The sequence below is a fragment of the Procambarus clarkii genome, chromosome 39, assembly GCF_040958095.1.
Source record: "Procambarus clarkii isolate CNS0578487 chromosome 39, FALCON_Pclarkii_2.0, whole genome shotgun sequence".
In the NCBI taxonomy this organism is placed as follows: Eukaryota; Metazoa; Arthropoda; class Malacostraca; order Decapoda; family Cambaridae; genus Procambarus; species Procambarus clarkii.
In genome coordinates, this window is record NC_091188.1 from 554,853 (window position 1) to 574,766 (window position 19,914).

General features: G+C 38.7%; 2 protein-coding genes across 4 annotated transcripts in view; both read right to left on the reverse strand.

Annotated features, from left to right (window-relative positions):
- Positions 1-300: 300 nt before the first annotated feature.
- LOC123760370 (guided entry of tail-anchored proteins factor 1) lies at positions 301-6,446 on the reverse strand. The gene is made up of 4 exons (XM_045746016.2): positions 6,197-6,446; positions 3,533-3,698; positions 2,380-2,567; positions 301-811 (listed from the first exon to the last, which is right to left on the reverse strand). Exons 1-4 carry the CDS (start codon positions 6,263-6,265, stop codon positions 662-664), a joined length of 573 nt encoding a protein of 190 aa, XP_045601972.1. The 5' UTR covers positions 6,266-6,446; the 3' UTR covers positions 301-661.
- A 7,637-nt stretch (positions 6,447-14,083) lies between these two features.
- The window catches only part of LOC123760367 (solute carrier family 25 member 45), a 10,575-nt gene continuing 4,744 nt past the window's right edge, over positions 14,084-19,914 (reverse strand). Inside the window, exons 6-8 of one of the 3 annotated variants that reach the window (XM_045746011.2) lie at positions 16,528-16,631; positions 15,495-15,580; positions 14,084-14,358 (exon numbers count right to left, since the gene is read on the reverse strand). In XM_045746011.2, the coding sequence (XP_045601967.1) occupies positions 14,161-14,358; positions 15,495-15,580; positions 16,528-16,631 (388 nt within the window). In that variant the 3' untranslated portion in view covers positions 14,084-14,160. Of the gene's footprint in view, positions 14,359-15,494; positions 15,581-16,527; positions 16,632-18,426; positions 18,543-19,914 lie in introns of all 3 variants that reach the window. The other 2 variants (XM_045746010.2, XM_069338257.1) reach the window with 2 other exon arrangements.

Here is a 19,914-nt window from a genome sequence, read left to right on the forward strand (position 1 = left end):
ACAGGATGCAACCCACAACAGCTGCCCAACTCCTGGGTATCTATTTACTGTTTGATGAACAGACATCTGGTGAAAGGAAGCTAGCCCAAACGTTTCTGTTCTGCCGCTATGTATTTCAAGTGCTAGCAACGTGCCAAGATTTCCTGCTCTACCTTGGTGATTAATTTGAAGGTTTGTACGGAGTGAGGAACGACACAGATGAACACCAAGCTCTACTCATATCTGCACACACACACACACAATGAGGCCTACTGACAGTAGTGAAGAAAAACACCACTCCAATGGACAATATAAACATAGTTTCATGTAGGTTTTATTTAAACTGACAAAAATGTGTTCTAGAACAAACAAATATCCTCAAACCGACTATAAATTATTAATAATCTAATAAAAATATAAAGGTTTACTTTAAAACAACATATAATAATGAGAGGGAGGGGCCTAATAACTAAGTCTAGACTGTTCTTGCATCTTGCATTCAGTTGTAAAATGTAACTTCACCATTAAAATTAATTCCTCTTTTTTTTCAAGTCTTGAAAGAATGATAAAATTCTTAATATTTAACAACAGGTATTAAAATATAAAATTATTTACCCAAGCAAACAATGTGGCCAATGCATAGTAATGAGCTTTACCTGGAGATATTAAATGGGAAAACACATCAGTCTAAAGGAGGAGCAACTGGTGTTGCAGACTGAGCAAAGACTGGTGGAACCAACTGTGGACCAGTTCTCACAGTACTGGCAGTCATAGAGCTCGCCATTCTGCTGCACGCTGTTCGTACCACACCCAACCACATCATTACGCTTATCTGCAATGGTGTAACAAATAAAACTGATTATATATGTATACAGTACATATCTCCCGAATCATAACTGCATGGCAATCCTTCCCTTTGTATAAAATGTAATTTCTATGCAATATACAGTAGTTATTATTCATAGTTTCATTCTTTCTCCTGAAATTAACTAGTGATGTCTTGTTTTTATTCAAAATATACATATTTTCTGTAAGTAAATTCATGCAGCTTAACTAGTTGGAAATATGAGTGTGATGTTCAGATAAAATGGGAGGGAAAATTATAAATAATTTTCTTTTCTTGTTGGTGATGTAAACAGGCAATGTATAATTTCCTGCTGACTGTTAATAAAGTCTCAAGTTCAACTCAATCAGGCTACCAAAAACTATAACAAGAAATATACTACATAAGCCTTAGATAACACCCCCAAATAAAGACAAATTTAGAAGGCTTTACAGAAAATACTTAAGGATCACTGTGACACATTACAGAATGCATAGAAATAATCTTAGTACAAGGGAGCATGAAGTGGCTAAAACTGTAATAGAAGTTGGAAAGTAATTTATAAAGGTCAGCAGAGAAAATTAGTTTGGGTTCGGTTCCCTACAGTCTGGGATAGGTAGCCTCGTGGCTTGTCAAATTCCTTCTTCGCCGACTACTGTCTCTCAAGGATGGAACCCACATCAGTTGTGCAACTCCTGGGTACCCATTTACTGCTAGATGAACAGAGGTATCGGGTGAAAAGAAGCATTGGTTAAATGTTTCTGCTCTTCTGTGAGAACTGAACTTGGGATGTTTTGACTGACAGCATTGAAAACTATGGCACAGAATCCCTCATAAGTGACAACACATTGACACATGAACAATCAACAAGTGTCAACTCTCTTTAATGACAACTATTGCTCCAGGGCAACCACACACTACAGTAACCTATCCGATAATGGTTTTGATCCTTATTGCCTACCAACTACTACCACCATTTTTTACTACCATTTGCCTACCAACAAAAGAACCCACTTTGCTGATATTAGTTCTAAGGAATCCAAAGCATCTTTGCTTAATATAATTTTCTAATACATCTCCCACCAAATACCATATACCATTTGAGCCATACCTCACCCTTCACTAACAAGAAGATACAGGAAGAGGCCAAACCCTAAAACATACCAGCAATACAAATGCATGAAACGACTACACTGCAGTGAGAATAGAGGCAGAAAGAAATTTTGAGAAAGGGATAGTGGATAAGTATAAAACAAAACCTGGCCTATTATATGAATTCATTAAAAGCAAATTGCAGGTAAAGGATAATATTCAGAGATTGAAAATGGTAAACAGATTAATGGAAAATGAAAAGGAAAAGTGTGAAACATTAATGCAGCATGAACGGAGGCATCAGTAAAAGGAAATGTTCCCAAACATTTTCATCTTATTACAGTAATCAGACACAAGACCTTTTGGCTGTAAACCATATTAATAAATTTTCATACAAGTTGATAAGAGATGCTCACACTGCAAAGTAAATATAATTAGTTTAATACAGTAAATTTATTTTCATTCATCTGGTCTTCACATCTTACCTGTCCTAACTGGCATCCTGGAAAAGATAAGAGTGCTCCAAGTGGCCACACTAGGTCAGGTGAGAGGGAGAACACTGGGTCACCTTGATGCTCCCAGACCAGCCACACACACAGGAAGCCAACCACAGCTCGCAGCATCCCTCCTAGGACCAGACGCACTCGCTGCTCTCCCATTGAACGTTCCATTACTGAAATATTTACCATAATTTTTATACAAACTTCGAGTTTAATAATACTGAATTTTATTTTAGTAACAGGATCATGAGAAATTTATTTCTTTTTATTAACAAAAAAAAAAAAATTCTTGCAGCATTAAAAAAAAAAAAAAAAAAAGCAACAGAAAATGATAGGTATCAAGTATAATAAAATATTTAAAAAATGTGTCAAGCACAGCCTTCTACTACTGAAGTGTACTGTAAAATTATATTAAAAAATAAATACAATAACTAGCCAACAGTTCCAATACACTAGTTAGGTATTTAAAACCAAAATTTGCTAACCTAGCATGCTTAGCAAGCTTAATGAAAGTTGGTGAAGGTTGCTATGTGCTGAATGCACTTTCTGCATTACTGTACAGTATATTCTTGCGTCATGGAAAATTCCAATCATTCTGTAATGCTTACTACATCCAAAGAAAAGTAAGGTAATGCTTACTCTCATCTATGTGATTGGCAGGTGCTATGCAAATCGACTTTATAAGGAATATTTGTGGCCGAGACACACAGGAAGCGATTAATAACAATGTTCAAATAGGCGTAACAGTATATAGAGACACGAGAGAAAAAAGTTTATATCCAGAAATTTCTTAAAGGCATTCTAATGTAATCCATATAAATCATTAAATAAATTTTCCACAAATTTGCTAGAAACAAAGTTTACTGGAAAACATCCCATGCACATAGCGGGGCTTATGGAACATATACAAACGGTCAAGTATAATATGAGCTGCATTATAATCTCACCTTTCATGAAACAATTTATATTTTATACAAGGGCAGGTACATTATATCTTATTTTTTAAGAACTTCCTGGATAAATCATCATTAGTAGGAAAAAAAGTTGCAGAACATGAAAGGTTAATTTTTACATACAAAAGGGATATTCTTATAAATAGAAATAAAATAAAATAAAATGGCAGATGTTTTTAAAATACCTTTTCCTTTATATAGCTGGTTAAGAGAATTGATCTTCCGTTGCACTCGAGCATAAGTAGCAAACTGGTCTACCATGCTAATGTTCTGCAACTGTTGCTTCAACTTGCCAACTTCGTGACGTATCTGGCGTTCAGCCGCGCCTTCTCCGCCTATTGCACGCAATACCTGTGGAATGAGTTATCAGCACACACATTGATTAACTTTCATGGCGATGTAAATAACATTATTAAAATCTGAATATTCTAGCTTTAACCTTAAATTAAGAGGTGCCATCACCCAATTCCCATGCTGTCAGCCCTGGGTCCAGACTCATGGAATTCAATATTTATAAAGAAATGAAAAGTGCCAGTAGCACAGGTAGTTAGTATAGTGTGGAGGAAGAGCTTGGACACAGGAGATATATCAGATGCACTTAAATCAGCAGACATAGACCCTCTACACAAGAGTGAGAGCAAAGCATTGGCAAAGAATTATAGACCAGTTGTACTAATGTTCCACATAATAAAAGTATTTGAGAGAGTGAACAGGAGTCAGGTCACTAGTTTCATGGAGACCAATGACCTTCACAACCCAGGCAAACATGAATTTAGAGCAGGAAGATCATGCGTCTCACAGCTACTTGACCACTATGACAAAATCACCGAGGGATTGGAAGAAAAACAGAAAGCAGATGTAGTATACATGGACTTCGCAAAGGTATTCAATAAATGTGCACACAAAATGAGGTCAATGGGAATAACTGTTGAAGTAGGATGGCGGATACTCAATTTTCTGTCGAGCAGAACACAGTAACAGTCAACCATATAAAATAGAGTCCAAGCACAGTTAAAAGCTCTGTACCTCAGGGTACAGTCCTTGCACCACTGCTTTTCCTTATTCTCATATCAGATATAAACTCAAATACGAGTTACAACTTCGTATCATAATTTGCAGACGAAACAAAAATCTGCATGAAAATTATCTTTGCTTTAGACATTGAAGAACTGCAAACATAACAAAAAAGTTTTCGTCTGAGCAGAAGAAAATAACATGATGTTTAACAGTGATAAATTCCAGGTACTCTGGTACGGTAAAAATGAGGACATTAAACATAATACAGGGTATAAAACACAATCAGATTTGCCCATAGTAGGAAAACAGGATGTCAAGGATTTGGGAATAATGTCTGATGACCTAACGTTTAGGGAGCATAACCAAGCAAATATGAAAAATGATAGATGTATTACGAGAACTTTCAAATCCAGGGAATCCATCACGATGGTTGTACAGTACTATTCAAATCACTTGCGTTGTCTCATCTTAAGTAGTGCTCAGTATTCACTTCCCACTTCAGAGCAGGAGAGATTTCTGAAATAAGCGAGTTCAGAGAACATGTACAGCATACATTAGGTGCGATAAAGCACCTAAATTATTGGGATCATCTCAAAGCTCCAAATATTCTCGCTAGAAAGGAGACGAGAGAGAGATGTCAAATAATATACACATGGAAAATACTGGAGGGCCAGGTCCCAAATCTACACAGTAAAATAACAACTTACTGGAGTGAACAACATAGAAGAAAATGCCAAATAGAACCAGTGAAATGCAGGGCTGCCATAGGCACAATCAGAGAACACTGTATAAACATCAGAGGTCCGCGGTTGTTCAACATCCTTCCAATGACTAAGAAATATTGCCAGAAAAAACGTGGACATCTTCAAGAAAAAACTAGAGTTTTTTTCAAAGAGTGCTGGACCAACCGGGCTGTGGTAGGTATGTGGGCCTGTGGGCCGCTCCAAGCAACAGCCTGGTGGACCAAACTCTCAAGTCAAGCCTGGCCTCGGGTCGGGCTTGGGGAGTAGAAGAACTCCCAGAACCCCCATCAAGATCCCTGCTTGATGGGGTTCTGGGAGTTCGTCTACTCCCCAAGCCCAACCTGAGGCCAGGCTTGACTTGCGAGAGCTTGGTCCAACAGGCTTGGAGTGGCCCGCAGGCTCACATATCCACCACAGCCCGGTTGGTCCGGCACTCCATGAAAAACCTATCTAGTTTTCTCTTGAAGATGTCCACGTAGCTCATCCTGTAACCACACTTGGGTAATCACACACACACATACACATACATATATGAAAGCTACTTCATACACAACTCATTTCATCAACACATTTACACATTACTAGGCGAGTACATTTATAAACCAAACCTAACCTAACCCAAACTAATTCAACACAGCCCAACCTAATGATATATGCTATTAATTAATATTATATACGATTTTGGCAATTGAAATGCGAGCATTGTCGAAGAGCCTGAGAAGGATCAGAGGGTCGCCCTCGAGGGTAACCCTTTAAGGCGACCCTTGAGGGCAGCCCTTGAGGGCAACCCTTCAGGGCAGCCCTTGAGGGTAGCATATTGAGGGTAGCATATTGAGGGCAACCCTTGAGGGTAGCACTTGAGGGCAACCCATGAGGGTAGTATATTGAGGGCAGCCCTTGAGGGTAGCACTTGAGGGCAACCCTTGAGGACAGCCCTTGAGGGCAACCCTTGAGGGCAGCCCTTGAGGACAGCCCTTGAGGGTAGCACTTGAGGGTAGCACTTGAGGGCAACCCTTGAGGACAGCCCTTGAGGGTAGCACTTGAGGGCAACCCATGAGGGTAGTATATCGAGGGCAGCCATATACTCACGTAGTGCACCAGCGAGGGCAGGACAACTCCAGCACATCCTAGAGCCGTTGTCATCACAAATAAAATCATATCTCAGTCTAACTTGTCAGGTGTGACTGACCAGCAAGCCGTGACAGTATAACTAACTGGTGTGAGGTGACAGCACGACTGGCAGCGTGACAGTGACAGTATAACTGGTCATTAGTGACCAGGACGACCCTTATGCTGTAGCCAGACCCCGCAGGTCACGTCGTACACGGCATCACTCTCTCTCTTCGTACCCACAATACACACCTTCGTACACGTGATCGTTTTGACGGGACACTTTATTTATTTATTTAATCATTGAATTTTGTAACTACCTCATCAAGACTGTAACTTGCTTATTTAAATGAATTTTAGGGTTCAATCCCTGAGCCCATTATGTGCCTCTGTAACCATTTCCACTATCGCCAACAGGATGGGTATGGGGTGCATAATAAATGAACTAAAAAACTATTTATTTTTTATTTTTTATTTATATACAGGAAGGTACATTGGGTTTGTGAGAGTACATAACATTGACGTTCTTACATTCTTGCAAAGCCACTAACACGAATAAACGCAGGTCCTTAATCTAACATATAAAATGAGTTACAAACATAATGTTGGATTTATAGATAGAGTTAGTACACACAATCAACGGCGTATGCAAGGCTGGCTAACATCAGAATTGCCTTCAGGAACCTGTGTAAGGAATCATTCAGAATCTTGTATACTACATATTGATTGATTCATACATTTTCGTTGCAGGGTTCATAACCTTGTGACTGAGAAAGCATCCGTTCTCAGTCCATCATTGTGACTTAATAATAATAACAATAATAAAAATAAAAACAATAATAATAATTAGTAATTATGGTAATGTCTTCTCACAGACATAATAACATAGGATATTATGTTAAACACTTGTGTATAAGTGAAATTTATGTACGAAATTTACACCAAGTCTATCGTACTCTCCCGAGTCTGTAGGGGGGTAAAAATAGCCTAAGCTACTCTATCCCTTTGAGATGTATTTCTTTCTTATCTCAATAAACATACTTGAACTTGAACTTGAATCCTGAGTCTGTGGTTGAGGGCCACAGGACAGAAGGACTGACAGAGTGGACCTCACCAAAAATTTAAAATGCTAAACAATTTGGAGGACATTAATCCAGTCCACTTTAATAATTACCTAACGCTTAGAAACAACTGTTATAATTTTTATAAATTTTGCAAGTATTTACCTGCTTATAAGTTTCTTAGATTAAGGACCTGCCCGAAACGCTGCGCGTACTAGTGGCTTTACAAGAATGTAATTACTATGTTATGTATCCTCACAATCCCAATGTACTTTCTTGTATATATATAAATAAATAAGTAAATAAATAAAACTAACAGTTTTGACCACCACATTCTCACTTAACTTCTTCCAACCGTCTACCACTCTCGTTTGCAAGAGTAAATGGTTGCCCTGAAGTAACTATTTTGTGACCTCGACGAGGCCAGCGGCGTCGTCGTGGACACTATTGCCGCCTAACTAAATAAACTGTATCACGGATATAAGCAACAGGTCAGGTTTCCTAACGACAGTTATGTATAAAACTATCAAGCGGAACAATGGGACACAAGAAACGAGCATCACAAGAGGCGTCTATCCCTCTTCACCGGGCCGGCCATCATATGTTAGTATCTGTACAGCTAGAAGGGCAGAGAGTTAATTTCGCGGTGGACACCGGCTCACGCGACACCCTCGTCACGGTTCCCATTATGAAGAAACATGGCTTGGAGGCCGTAATGGGCAAGGATTTTAAGCGTTTAAATAAAATGGAGTCCATAGACATAGATGATAACGAGTGGAAGCAAATGGACCTCTCAAAGATCTACACGGGGGTCCTGAAAGCTAAACCTTATTTCCGGAGAGCACATTTATCCCTGGATACAGAGATCTATGTTGCTGATGTACCCGCAGATGAATCCTTACTGGGCATGGATGTTTTAGTTGCACATAACTGTACAATAATCAATGACCTGACAAATCCCCGACTAATAATGCGGCCAGTGAAAAAGCACAAGTTGGAGGATAACACGAAGTACTTTGTCACAAACTACGATTCCATCAGACTCAAAACCAAAATCAACGGCAAGAGATCGAAGGCTTTTCTGGACACTGGTGCCTCCATAACAACTATGAGCAGACGTCGTGCCAGAAAACTGGGTCTTAAAATTGAATCGTGTGCACTGAAAGAAGTTACAAATTTGCACGATAAGACATTAGGAACAAAACACGTCATAAGGAACGCAGAAATAAAATTCCAAGGTCTTACATTCCACACAGACGTATACATCCTGCAGCTTTACGATATAGAATACATGATCGGATATGACATCCTCCGATACACCAATATAACTTTCACAGCAGAAAAAGCTGTCTTTGAGCGCAACAGCAATCCCTATCCTCACCAGGGCTGAGGCTCTATCCGGTGTTAGACCTAACATCGGATGCACCGATAGATCTCTAACCACAGAAAAAGTCCTGTAAAACGAAATTTTTTTGTATAATAAATTATAGTATTTTAATTATAATAAAGAGCTATATAGTCATCCTAGTTTAGTACTTTCTTCCTTATAATTCATGTTCCTGTATAATAATACTTGTATATTATAATATTACGGTAATAAAGAATTTACCAAAAGCTAAAGTACAACTACATGGTTGTTGACAACGGGAGTGGTAGTGAAACAACGTGTGCTGATGCTGACAACGGGAGTGGTAGTGACGCTACGTGTCCTGTTGTTGACAACGGGAGTGGTAGTGAAGCTACGTGTGCTGTTGCTGACAACGGGAGTGGTAGTGAAGCTACGTGTCCTGTTGTTGACAACGGGAGTGGTAGTGACGCTACGTATCCTGTTGTTGACAACGGGAGTGGTAGTGAAGCTACGTGTCCTGTTGTTGACAACTGGAGTGGTAGTGAAGCTACGTGTCCTGGTGTTGACAACGGGAGCGGTAGTGAAGCTACGTGTCCTGTTGTTGACAACGGGAGTGGTAGTGAAGCTACGTGTCCTGTTGTTGACAACGGGAGCGGTAGTGAAGCTACGTGTCCTGTTGTTGACAACGGGAGTGGTAGTGACGCTACGTGTCCTGTTGTTGACAACGGAAGCGGTAGTGAAGCTACGTGTCCTGTTGTTGACAACGGGAGCGGTAGTGAAGCTACGTGTCCTGTTGTTGACAACGGGAGCGGTAGTAACGCTACGTGTCCTGTTGTTGACAACGGGAGTGGTAATGACACTACGTGTCCTGTTGTTGACAACGGGAGTGGTAATGACGCTACGTGTCCTGTTGTTGACAACGGGAGTGGTAGTGACGCTACTTGTCCTGTTGTTGACAACGGAAGCGGTAGTGAAGCTACGTGTCCTGTTGTTGACAACGGGAGTGGTAGTGAAGCTACGTGTCCTGTTGTTGACAACGGGAGTGGTAGTGACGCTACGTGTCCTGTTGTTGACAAGGGGAGTGGTAGTGACGCTACGTGTCCTGTTGTTGACAACGGGAGTGGTAGTGAAGCTACGTGTCCTGTTGTTGACAACGGGAGTGGTAGTGACGCTACGTGTCCTGTTGTTGACAACGGGAGTGGTAGTGAAGCTACGTGTCCCGTTGTTAACAACGGGAGTGGTAGTGACGCCACATGTCCTGTTGTTGACAATGGGAGTGGTAGTGACGCTACGTGTCCTGTTGTTGACAACGGGAGTGGTAGTGACGCTACGTGTCCTGTTGTTGACAACGGGAGTGGTAGTGATTTGACTGTTGCCGCCGGAGTTGGCTAGTTTATTGTGCACCCCATACTCATCCTGTGAGCGATAGCGCAAAAAGGATTACAGAGGGCACAAAAGGTCTTTATCAGACCTCATCTTAGATTATTACATAAACAATTTCATCTATCCTTCACACCTTATAGTTACAATGTCAGCTAGTTACAAAGTGCTATTTCAAGAGCTATATATTTACAGTAAGTCATTATACATTAATGGTAGGTCTTATCGCTAATACATAATAGTTTGACCAATGGAGATATTACAGAGCCACAGGGTAGCTTCTGTTTATTATTAGTGTATACTACATATGTAAGACCAATCCTGGAGTATGCGGCCCCAGCATGGAGCCCGTATCTTGTCAAGCACAAGACGAAGCTGGAAAAGGTTCAGAGGTATGCCACTAGACTGGTCCCAGAACTAAGAGGCATGAGTTACGAAGAAAGGCTGCGAGAAATGCACCTTACGACTCTGGAAGACAGAAGTGTAAGGGGAGACGTGATCATTACCTACAAAATTCTCAGGGGAATTGATAAGGTAGATAAGGATAAACTGTTTAACACGGGGGGTACGCGAACAAGGGGACACAGGTGGAAACTGAGTACCCAAATGAGCCACAGGGACGTTAGAAAAAATTATTTTCAGTGTCAGAGTAGTTAACAGGTGGAATGCATTAGGCAGTGATGTGTTGGAGGCTGACTCCACACACTGTTTCAAATGTAGATATGATAGAGCCCAGTAGGATCAGGAATCTGTAAACCAGTTGATTCATAGTTAAGAGGCGGGACCAATGAGCCAGAGCTCAACCCCCGCAAGCACAACTAGGTGAGTACAATTAGGTGAGTACAATGCCTGAAGCCACTAATACGCACAGAGTTTCAGGCAAGGTGTGGGGGTAAAACTTAGACTAAAACTTAATATTAATTGAGAACAAAAGTATAAATTGAATTGAAAAAAATAAAACAAGAAAAGGAGAATGATAATTACATGATGGATGAATCAGCAGAAATGCAACAGAACAGCAGAAGGAATTTTAACTGAATAAACAGTTTAAAAATTTCTTCAATCGCTTATACATGACAGATATCAGCAGTTAAACAAGTCAATAATCAATATTGTTTGAAATAGCAAGACATAGGTTGACATTTAGGAGGTAAGGCAGGTTACATGGAGTTTATAAGGTAGCACTTAGTTTGTCCCTTAAACTGGTTGAGAGAGGTTCAGCCTTTGACATGATTAAGAAGGTCATTCCACATTCTGGGTCCCTTGATCTGTAGAGTATTTCTAGTTTGGTTGAGGCGCACTCTTGGAATATCAAATAGGTATTTGTTTCTAGTGTGGTGCTCATGGGTTCTGCTACAACCTTCTGGGAAGCGTTTAAGGCCAGGATTGGCATTACAGTTCAGAGTTTTATATATATATAGAATACACTTCAGTGGATGTACAGTGACTTAATATGTATTTATTTATTTATTTATATACAAGAAGGTACATTGGGTTTATGAGAGTACAGAGCATTGAAGTTAAACAATCTTATAAAGCCACTAGCAAGCATATCGTTTCGGGCAGGTCCTTAACCTAACAAATAATTTTAAGAAGGTTATTTCTAGCAAAATTAGAAAATATTTACAGGTACATTGTAAGAAAGTATAAAAAATACATTGTAAGAAAGTATTGTATAAAGATGCATTGTAAGAAGGGGTAAAAAATACATTGTACAAGAAATTTGACAGGATTAGCAGGTGCATTAGAGTAAATTTAAGGTTTATCCCCTTATATATTTATTTATTTATATATATACAAGAAGGTACATTGGGTGTATGTGAGTACATAGCCTGTGCGTTTACATTCTTGTAAAGCCACAAGTACACATACCGTTTCGGGTCCTTAATCTAACAGATAATATTAAATAGGTAATTTCTAGCAAAATTTATAAAATGTTAACAGATACATTGTAAGAAAATTTGACAAAGATTAGTGGGCACATTAAAGCACATTGATAGCTTTAATTGAAAGCACTGATAGCTTGATTGATAATTTGACAAGGATTAGAAGGCACATTAAACACATTGATAGCACATATAAGATGACAGCAATGATAAGGTAAAGTTGTATGATTAGGTACATATAAATTGAGGGATTGGGGTAGCACACAATATGTGTTCAATATAACAACCATGATATAAGATGATATCAATGATTACAATGGTAAAATTATATAGCTTAGGCACATATATTGGGGGATTGAATAGCACTAGATACAATGCGAGTTTAAAGCACTAAGTAGGAATCAATGCAGATGAAATTAGGTACTTTTTGGTTTTGATTTTGAATAAGGCAAAAGTTATACAGCTTTTCAATTCGTTAGGCAGTGAGTTCCATAGACTAGGCTCCTTTATTTGCATAGAGTGTTTACACAGATTAAATTATTATTTGTCATCATTAAACAGATTAAGTTTGACTCTGGGGATACCAAAGAGATATTGATTTCTGGTGTGGTGATTATGGGTTCTATTACATCTGTCCAGGGAGAGTTTCAAAACAAGGTTTGCATTTAAGAACAGGGTTTTGTAGATGTAAATGGTGCAAGGCAATGTTTGGAGTGAGTTTTTGTTTAGCATGTTTAGGGATTTACCCAAGGGGGGCTGAGTATTGTCTGAAAGCAGAGTTTGTTATTGTTCTGATAGCAGATTTTTGCTGGGTGACGATGCAGTGGTTGAACCCCATGCACCGATACCGTAAGTAAGATAGGGATAGATTAGTGCGTAGTATTGTGAGAGGAGAGCAGAGGTAGGTACATAATATCTGATTTTAGAGCGTATACCAACTGTTTTACAGACTTTCTTAGTTATGTGTTGTTTGTGGGTGCTGAAGTTGAATCTCTTGTCTAAGTAGAGGCCAAGTACCTTTCCATCATTTTTATTGCTGATGTTAACATTGTCTATCTGAAGCTGAATTGCATTTGTTGATTTGCTTCCAAATAAGATATAGTAGGTCTTTTCTATATTTAGTGTGAGTTTGTTGGTTGACATTCATAAGATAACTTTTTTAATTCATTAATTACAACATTATTTAATGTGTGTGGGTTGGGGTCTGAGTAGATGAGGGTAGTATCGTCAGCAAATAATATAGGTTTAAGAATGTTAGAGACATCAGGATCATTGATGTATGTAAGAAATAGGAGGGGGTCCTAGGATGCTGCCCTGTGGCACCCCTACTGTCAATTGTAGAGTGGGGGGGGGGGGGCTTGCAATTGATGGCTACATATTAGTGTGTCACCAAGATAGGATCGAATATAGTTCAGAGCAAGGCCTCGGATTCCATAATGGTGAAGTTTAAGTAAGAGGTAGTTAAGATTTACAGTATCAAAAGCCTTACTTAGGTCAATGGAGAGGAAAATTGGGAACTCATTTTTGTTAAGGGCTGTGTAGATTATATCAAGCAGACTAATAATAACATCATTGGTACTCTTTTTCTTTTAGGGGAGGGGGAGGGGCGGAAGCCAAACTGACAGGGACTTAATATGTTGAATTTTTCAAGGTAGGGGTAGATCTGTTTGTAAATAATTTTTTCAAATATTTTTAAAATATTTTACACTCAAGTTGCCTCTACATTAGAGTGGCTAATGTTTGATTGGTGCATCCATTCACTATTTCTTTCCTTATGACTGATTACTTCACCTCTTCCACATATGTATTTATTCCTTACCTGAAGATGTTCCAAAGTGGAACAAAACGTTGTAGAAAATAAATCCTTCAATAATTACACGAGTTTCTCTATCATGAACTTCGAAACAGAGAAAACTTTTACTATAAGATAAACAATGCCAGCAATGTGGTCAAATGTAGCCCATATATATATATATATATATATATATATATATATATATATATATATATATATATATATATATATATTTATATATATATATATATATATATATATATATATATATATATATATATATATATATATATATATATATATATATATATATATATATATATATATATATATATATCGTACCTAGTAGCCAGAACAGACTGGCTACGGTAAAGGAAAGGAGGTAGTTGCAATATATTGAATTAGGAAATGTTTATTAAATCACGAAAACTAAAAATACCAACTCCAACAAGCACACTTCTAAAAAATGTAAATTATACAAATACAGCTTCAGCTTGTGGGTCTTGCCCCGGAGTGCCAACAAGAGTCCTCATCATGTTTAGGGACGTGACGTAGCCTAGTAGGATGGCACCGTTGGCTGGGAAAGCTCTCACAGACATCATCCAAAAGCCTCTGGTGAATACCCGCACGCCGTCAGCCTTATAGCTCTTCAGTACACAGTCCCAAGCATTCTGTAAGGTCAACATTTTGTTTTACAATATCTGTGAACAAGTGTCTCTTGTTCACATGATTTACCTGAAAAGTATATTAATATTGATATAAATAGCAAGGAAATCATAATGGCGTGATATATCTACGAAAATAATTTTGAGGCAATGGAGTGACTTGAACTTGCCTTCTGGGTGCCGCGGCAGGTGTCTGGGATACGGGCTCACCATAGCCCGTGCTACTTGGAACTTTTTGTTCCAGGTAGCGAATCTTAAACAATAACAATAAGGTGTCTGGGATATATAAAGAATTATTAACGGCTATATATTATATAAAGCCGTTAATCATTATATATATATATTAAATATATTATATAAAGCCGTTAATCATTCCAGAGCAACAAAAGTCATCCCAGAACTAAGTGGACTCATACCAGCGGTCTTGGGGCTAACAACACCACTACTAACTAACACTAACAACACTATAAACCAGACATAGCGAGGCGGATCTCATCGAAACCTTTAAAAATGCAGAACAATTAGGAGGATTTGCATTACTTAATGGAATGTGAAGCAACTGAAGCCCTGTGCATCAAACTCAACATTAATCCAAAGACAGCAGCTGTATTAGATGCAAATTCCACAGCGACTACGATGATTAGAAAAGCAGTTGAAGAATGGGACTCACTAGTGAGCATTCTGCAACCTACATTCTGGTGACATCCGCCACCAAGATAATGTTATTAAAACCAAGACAAAAAACCAATGCGCTAAAACAAAAGCGAAAAAGAAACAGGGGAAAAGGAGGAAACCCCCCAGACATAATGTTTGGTCGTTGAGATATAAGTCTTGTTCATATTATAGACTGTTGTGACCTTCATTAGCCACTCAGGAGAGTGCAAAACACTTTGCGTATTTCAATTCTTTACTTAAACTACATATCAAGACAAGAGTGGGTATTTTATCTTTTATAATAATAATAATAATTGTAATTATAAAATGTACATTCAGTCTTATCTTTTACAGTTAGCCTTACCTTGTACTGTGGACTACAGGTACAGCCTTACCTTGTACTGTGGACTACAGGTACAGCCTTACCTTGTACTGTGGACTACAGGTACAGCCTTACCTTGTACTGTGGACTACAGGTACAGTCTTACCTTGTACTGTGGACTAGAAGTACAGTCAGCCTGAATTCTGGATTTGATAACATCAAGTGGCAATATTGTAGCCCAGGAAATTACACCTGAATGGAAATAAATAAAATAATTAAGAGAGAGATATACAAATTAGCGGCTGCAGGTGAGTGGCCACTGGCCCCAACACCTGTGTGTTGGAGGCTGCCTCAGGTAAGCCAACAATCACATAATCAGTATGAATTACAGTGTACCCACCCACAGTAGTACAGTGGGTGGGTACAATTACACTGTACCCACTCACTGTACTAATATGAGAGTATTTCTTATATTTATCAATATTTTCACAAAACCAAAAATATATCCGTGTAAATTAACACCTAAATATGAATATCATATTTATATAGATTTACAGAGAATATTGTGTGCAGGAATAAGCTGGAATAAAAAACAGTATTATTAGTATGATATCAGTTAAAAAGCAAAATACTTTGTGTTCAAAATTATGTTCCCAGTTTGTTCAAAATAACTGGACTACAGCCAGGGAATAAAGGAAGGGGTTACAGGAAGAGATTATAAAGGCTACAGGGAGAGATTACAGGTAGAGGCTTCAGGTAGAGATTACAGGTATGGGTTACAAGACTACAGATCGTAGCTGCAGAGTCCAGTGATACAATGACGAGTCCGGTGTTACAATGACCAGAGTCCAGTGTTACAATGACCCGTCTAGTGCTACAATGTGGAAGATTAGACGGACTGAAAAAGTTGTGAAGAGACTACTCCTCCTCCCTGATAAACACACACATCTGGCCTCTGTAGAACACATTATCGTCAGTGGGGTGATAACACACTATTTGACGAAGTACAAATTTAATTTCGTCAAAAATAAAAAAGTTGACTTCTGTATTTCAAAATAATAATTCATGATAGGTGGAATGTTGAAGCTTCAGGCACTCAGCATGAAGTATAAGGACGTCAAGGAGACTGTGGGTGTGGAGCGGTACAGCTGTAAGCACAAGCTGGCCAAAACATGCTACATTCCATCATGCCTACCTACCTGCCACACCCCCTGACCACGCTGTACAGGCAGCAGAGGGCTGCGGGTTGTAGTCAACCAACCACTCATACATTGCCATATACACCCCTGAGGCTATTACATCCCTAGAAACAAAAGAAAAGTATTACAACTCTCAAGGAAAGGGTCGTGGAAAAATATATTGCAAATCAACTGCAATATTATTAGTTGATAACTGGAGAGAATTCTATGGAATTATTTCTATGGAAAGAATGATATGTATGCCCAACATGGGGTTCACTTATATTGGGCTGGGGTGGTCTCTTTTGCCAGTTGGTTGGTATCTGTAGTTGGTGGGGCGTGTCTGGGATTAAACTGTTCGTTGATATAGGTATGGGAATGGATTTGTTGAAAGGAGGGCTAAACAAAGCACGTGCTAGCAGGTAAACAGTTTGGGTACAAAGATGAGGGGCGGAGCACACACAGAGCTATTGGGTTAAAATTAAATGAAAACAATAATTTAATAATAAGAGTTATATACAGGCCACCAAACTTCGACAGAATGTGAGCAAGCATATATGGGATGAAATATCTAGAGAATCTTGGTCAAACAGTTTATCTTATGGGAGACTTTAATATTAGTTGAATAAACTGAAGTAACAAAGCAAGGAAAACCGAAACCGAAGAGTTTTAAAATTAATTTATGATTGCTTTCTCAAGCAACATATTAAAAAGCCAACGTTTGAAAATAATATTTTAGACTTGGAGTTAACTAACATTGAAATAGGGAGTGAACTAAGGAACAGCGATCACAGGGAAATCAGAGTGAACGTAGCATACAATAGATGAGCAAGATTAATAGGGATCTGAACTCAAGAAATAATGATCAAGTGTTCGGAATAAAGCAAATATGATTTTTGGATTTATTCCTAGAAGCTTTAGCAATAAAACAGCTTATGATAATCTTCAGCTTTATCTTGCACTTGTTAAGCCCAACTTAGATTACGCAGTTCAGTTTCGGCCGCCATAGACATAAATTCAACTGAACAAATTCAGAGAAGAATGACAAAGTTAATTCCAAGAATAGAAAAGTTTCACAAGAAGTGAGATTAATAGAACTTAATTTATATTTTCTAGAAAGGCGAAGAGTGAAAGGTGACATGAGTTAGGTTTGGTCATAATAAGAAAAAAACACTCATTGTATTAACCAATGTACATTTTTGTAACCATTGTCTATATGTGTTTGTCTCTCTGACTTGACTGTTTATGGACAGACATTCTCTGTCTATCTCTGTTTCTCATTTTCTGATTGTCTCTTTTTATGTTTCTGATTCTTTCTTCTCACTCTGTCATTATCGTTCTGTCTGTCTGTCTGTCTGTCTCTCTTAGTACCAGTGTTGGCTGTGTGAACATGTTTGTGATGTAAAGTGGGAAGGTTTGTTTGGAGGTCTGACCACTGAGGCGGTGGTATGCAGGAAGCATGATGATTGGTGAGCCGGTGGTGGTGACTTCATAAACACACATTATAAGCCATTCCAGGCAAAATATGATAGAATTTGTTAGGAAATCTTGTGAACACCAGAAAATAATGCTTTACAATACAGTTAGAAAATAGGAGAGAAAATAATTGAGTCAAGTTAGTATGACATTGTGAGATTCGTTTTGCCACCATGTCGAGTGGTACTCATTTCATTAATGCCAACTCCGACCTGCCTATATTGGGCATGTACCCAACAGCAATTACTATTAAAAATTGGGCGAGGCTAGCCCCAAACATCTGGTTTACAACCTCAGACAGTCATCTTTTTCATAGATATAGCTAATTCAAATGCTCGAAATGTTTTCTGAAAACTCTAACATAAATTACTTTAGAAATGAGCAACGCAATATATAGGTGAAGACTGCAGCTTAGTAATATAGCGGACAACACGTGTTTCTTACCTGCCAATCCCCCGCTTAGGATCACAGCCTCGTGACTTGTATAGCGATTTGGACCAGATAACTCTGTGACGAATGCTTCATACAGTAACATATATAAGCCAAAAGATGGCACATCCCTGAGGAAGGATACAAATTGTTGTAAGTGCAGTATTTCCAGATTAGTTTTAGAGAACTAATAACTCTTTGTGGCTCATAAATTGCAGTTAACTATTTACCGTGCTCTCTCTATCTTAACTGACCATTAGTCTCAAACTACTTTTCACACTGCAAAATTTCTTGTGTATTATTTATTAATTTACTGTGTATACAAGATGGTACAATAGTGTGACTGTACAGATTTTAGTAAGTAATTAGTATATCCTCGCAGAGCCACTTATACGCATAGCGTTTTGTTCAAAGTCTTGAAACAAACGAAAAATTGCAGTGACTTTTATGTTGGTTCAATATGCGAATACCACAGTCCACCCTAACGTTACTGAGGCTTGTCTGACACGCCCACATCAAGGATTCCCATGGAATCCCACGGAATTCCCACGGAATAGCTTATTTATTTATTCAAGAGTTCTTGCATTCTTGTACAACCACTAGCACGCCTAGCGTTTCGGGCAGGTCCTTAATCCTAATATTCCTCCCCTGAATAAGACTCCGCCAAATCGTTTAACCAGGTCCCCATTTTACTGTTGGGTAAACAGAGACAACAGTTAAGGATGTGCTCTGTGGAGTAAATCTTCCCCGGCCAGGATACAGACCTGGGCCAAAGCGCTTGCGAAACAAGCAAGCTTGATTGATTGATGAAGATTAAGCCACCCAAAAGGTAGCACGGGCATGAATAGCCCTAAGTGATGGCCCTTTTGAGCCATTACCAGTATCAAATAAATGTTACTGCAGATCTGTGGAGGTGCGACTGCACCCTGCGTGACGGGAGATGTCTCCGGTCGACAAGCAAGCGTCTTACCACTACGCCATGGGGACTGCAATCTTATCTTAAGATGTATAGACTTATGTGATGAGTATGCTGTTTGGTTATACAGCATAGGTTCAAGGTTAGTAGCATTTAGCAAATCATTAATACATATAAGAAAGTAAGAGAGGCGTTAGCATGCTGCGTTGGGAATCTTCCAGTGGTTAATGTGAGAACGGTAGTGGTCTTGTCTGTGAATCTGTTTTTCCACTATTGTAGGAGACTGCACCAGACGTCAAGAGGGCTGTGAGTCGAGAGTACTGACCACTGCACTTTGTGGGAACTAAGTGCAGGGAGACACTTAATTGTAAGATGCTTACTGCGTTTCTAATATGTATTTCATATTGCATATTTATTTTTAGTTACAAACATAACACACTTTTGTAAAAAAAAACCTTTGTTAAAACATCTTTAAAACTTTTGTACAAACAAATCTGCTCACGTTTGTGGAAACTGTCACCAACTACTCAAAAAAAGGATCCCTACTGAAATAAAACACATGAGAAAACCCCGAAGAACCCAGATAG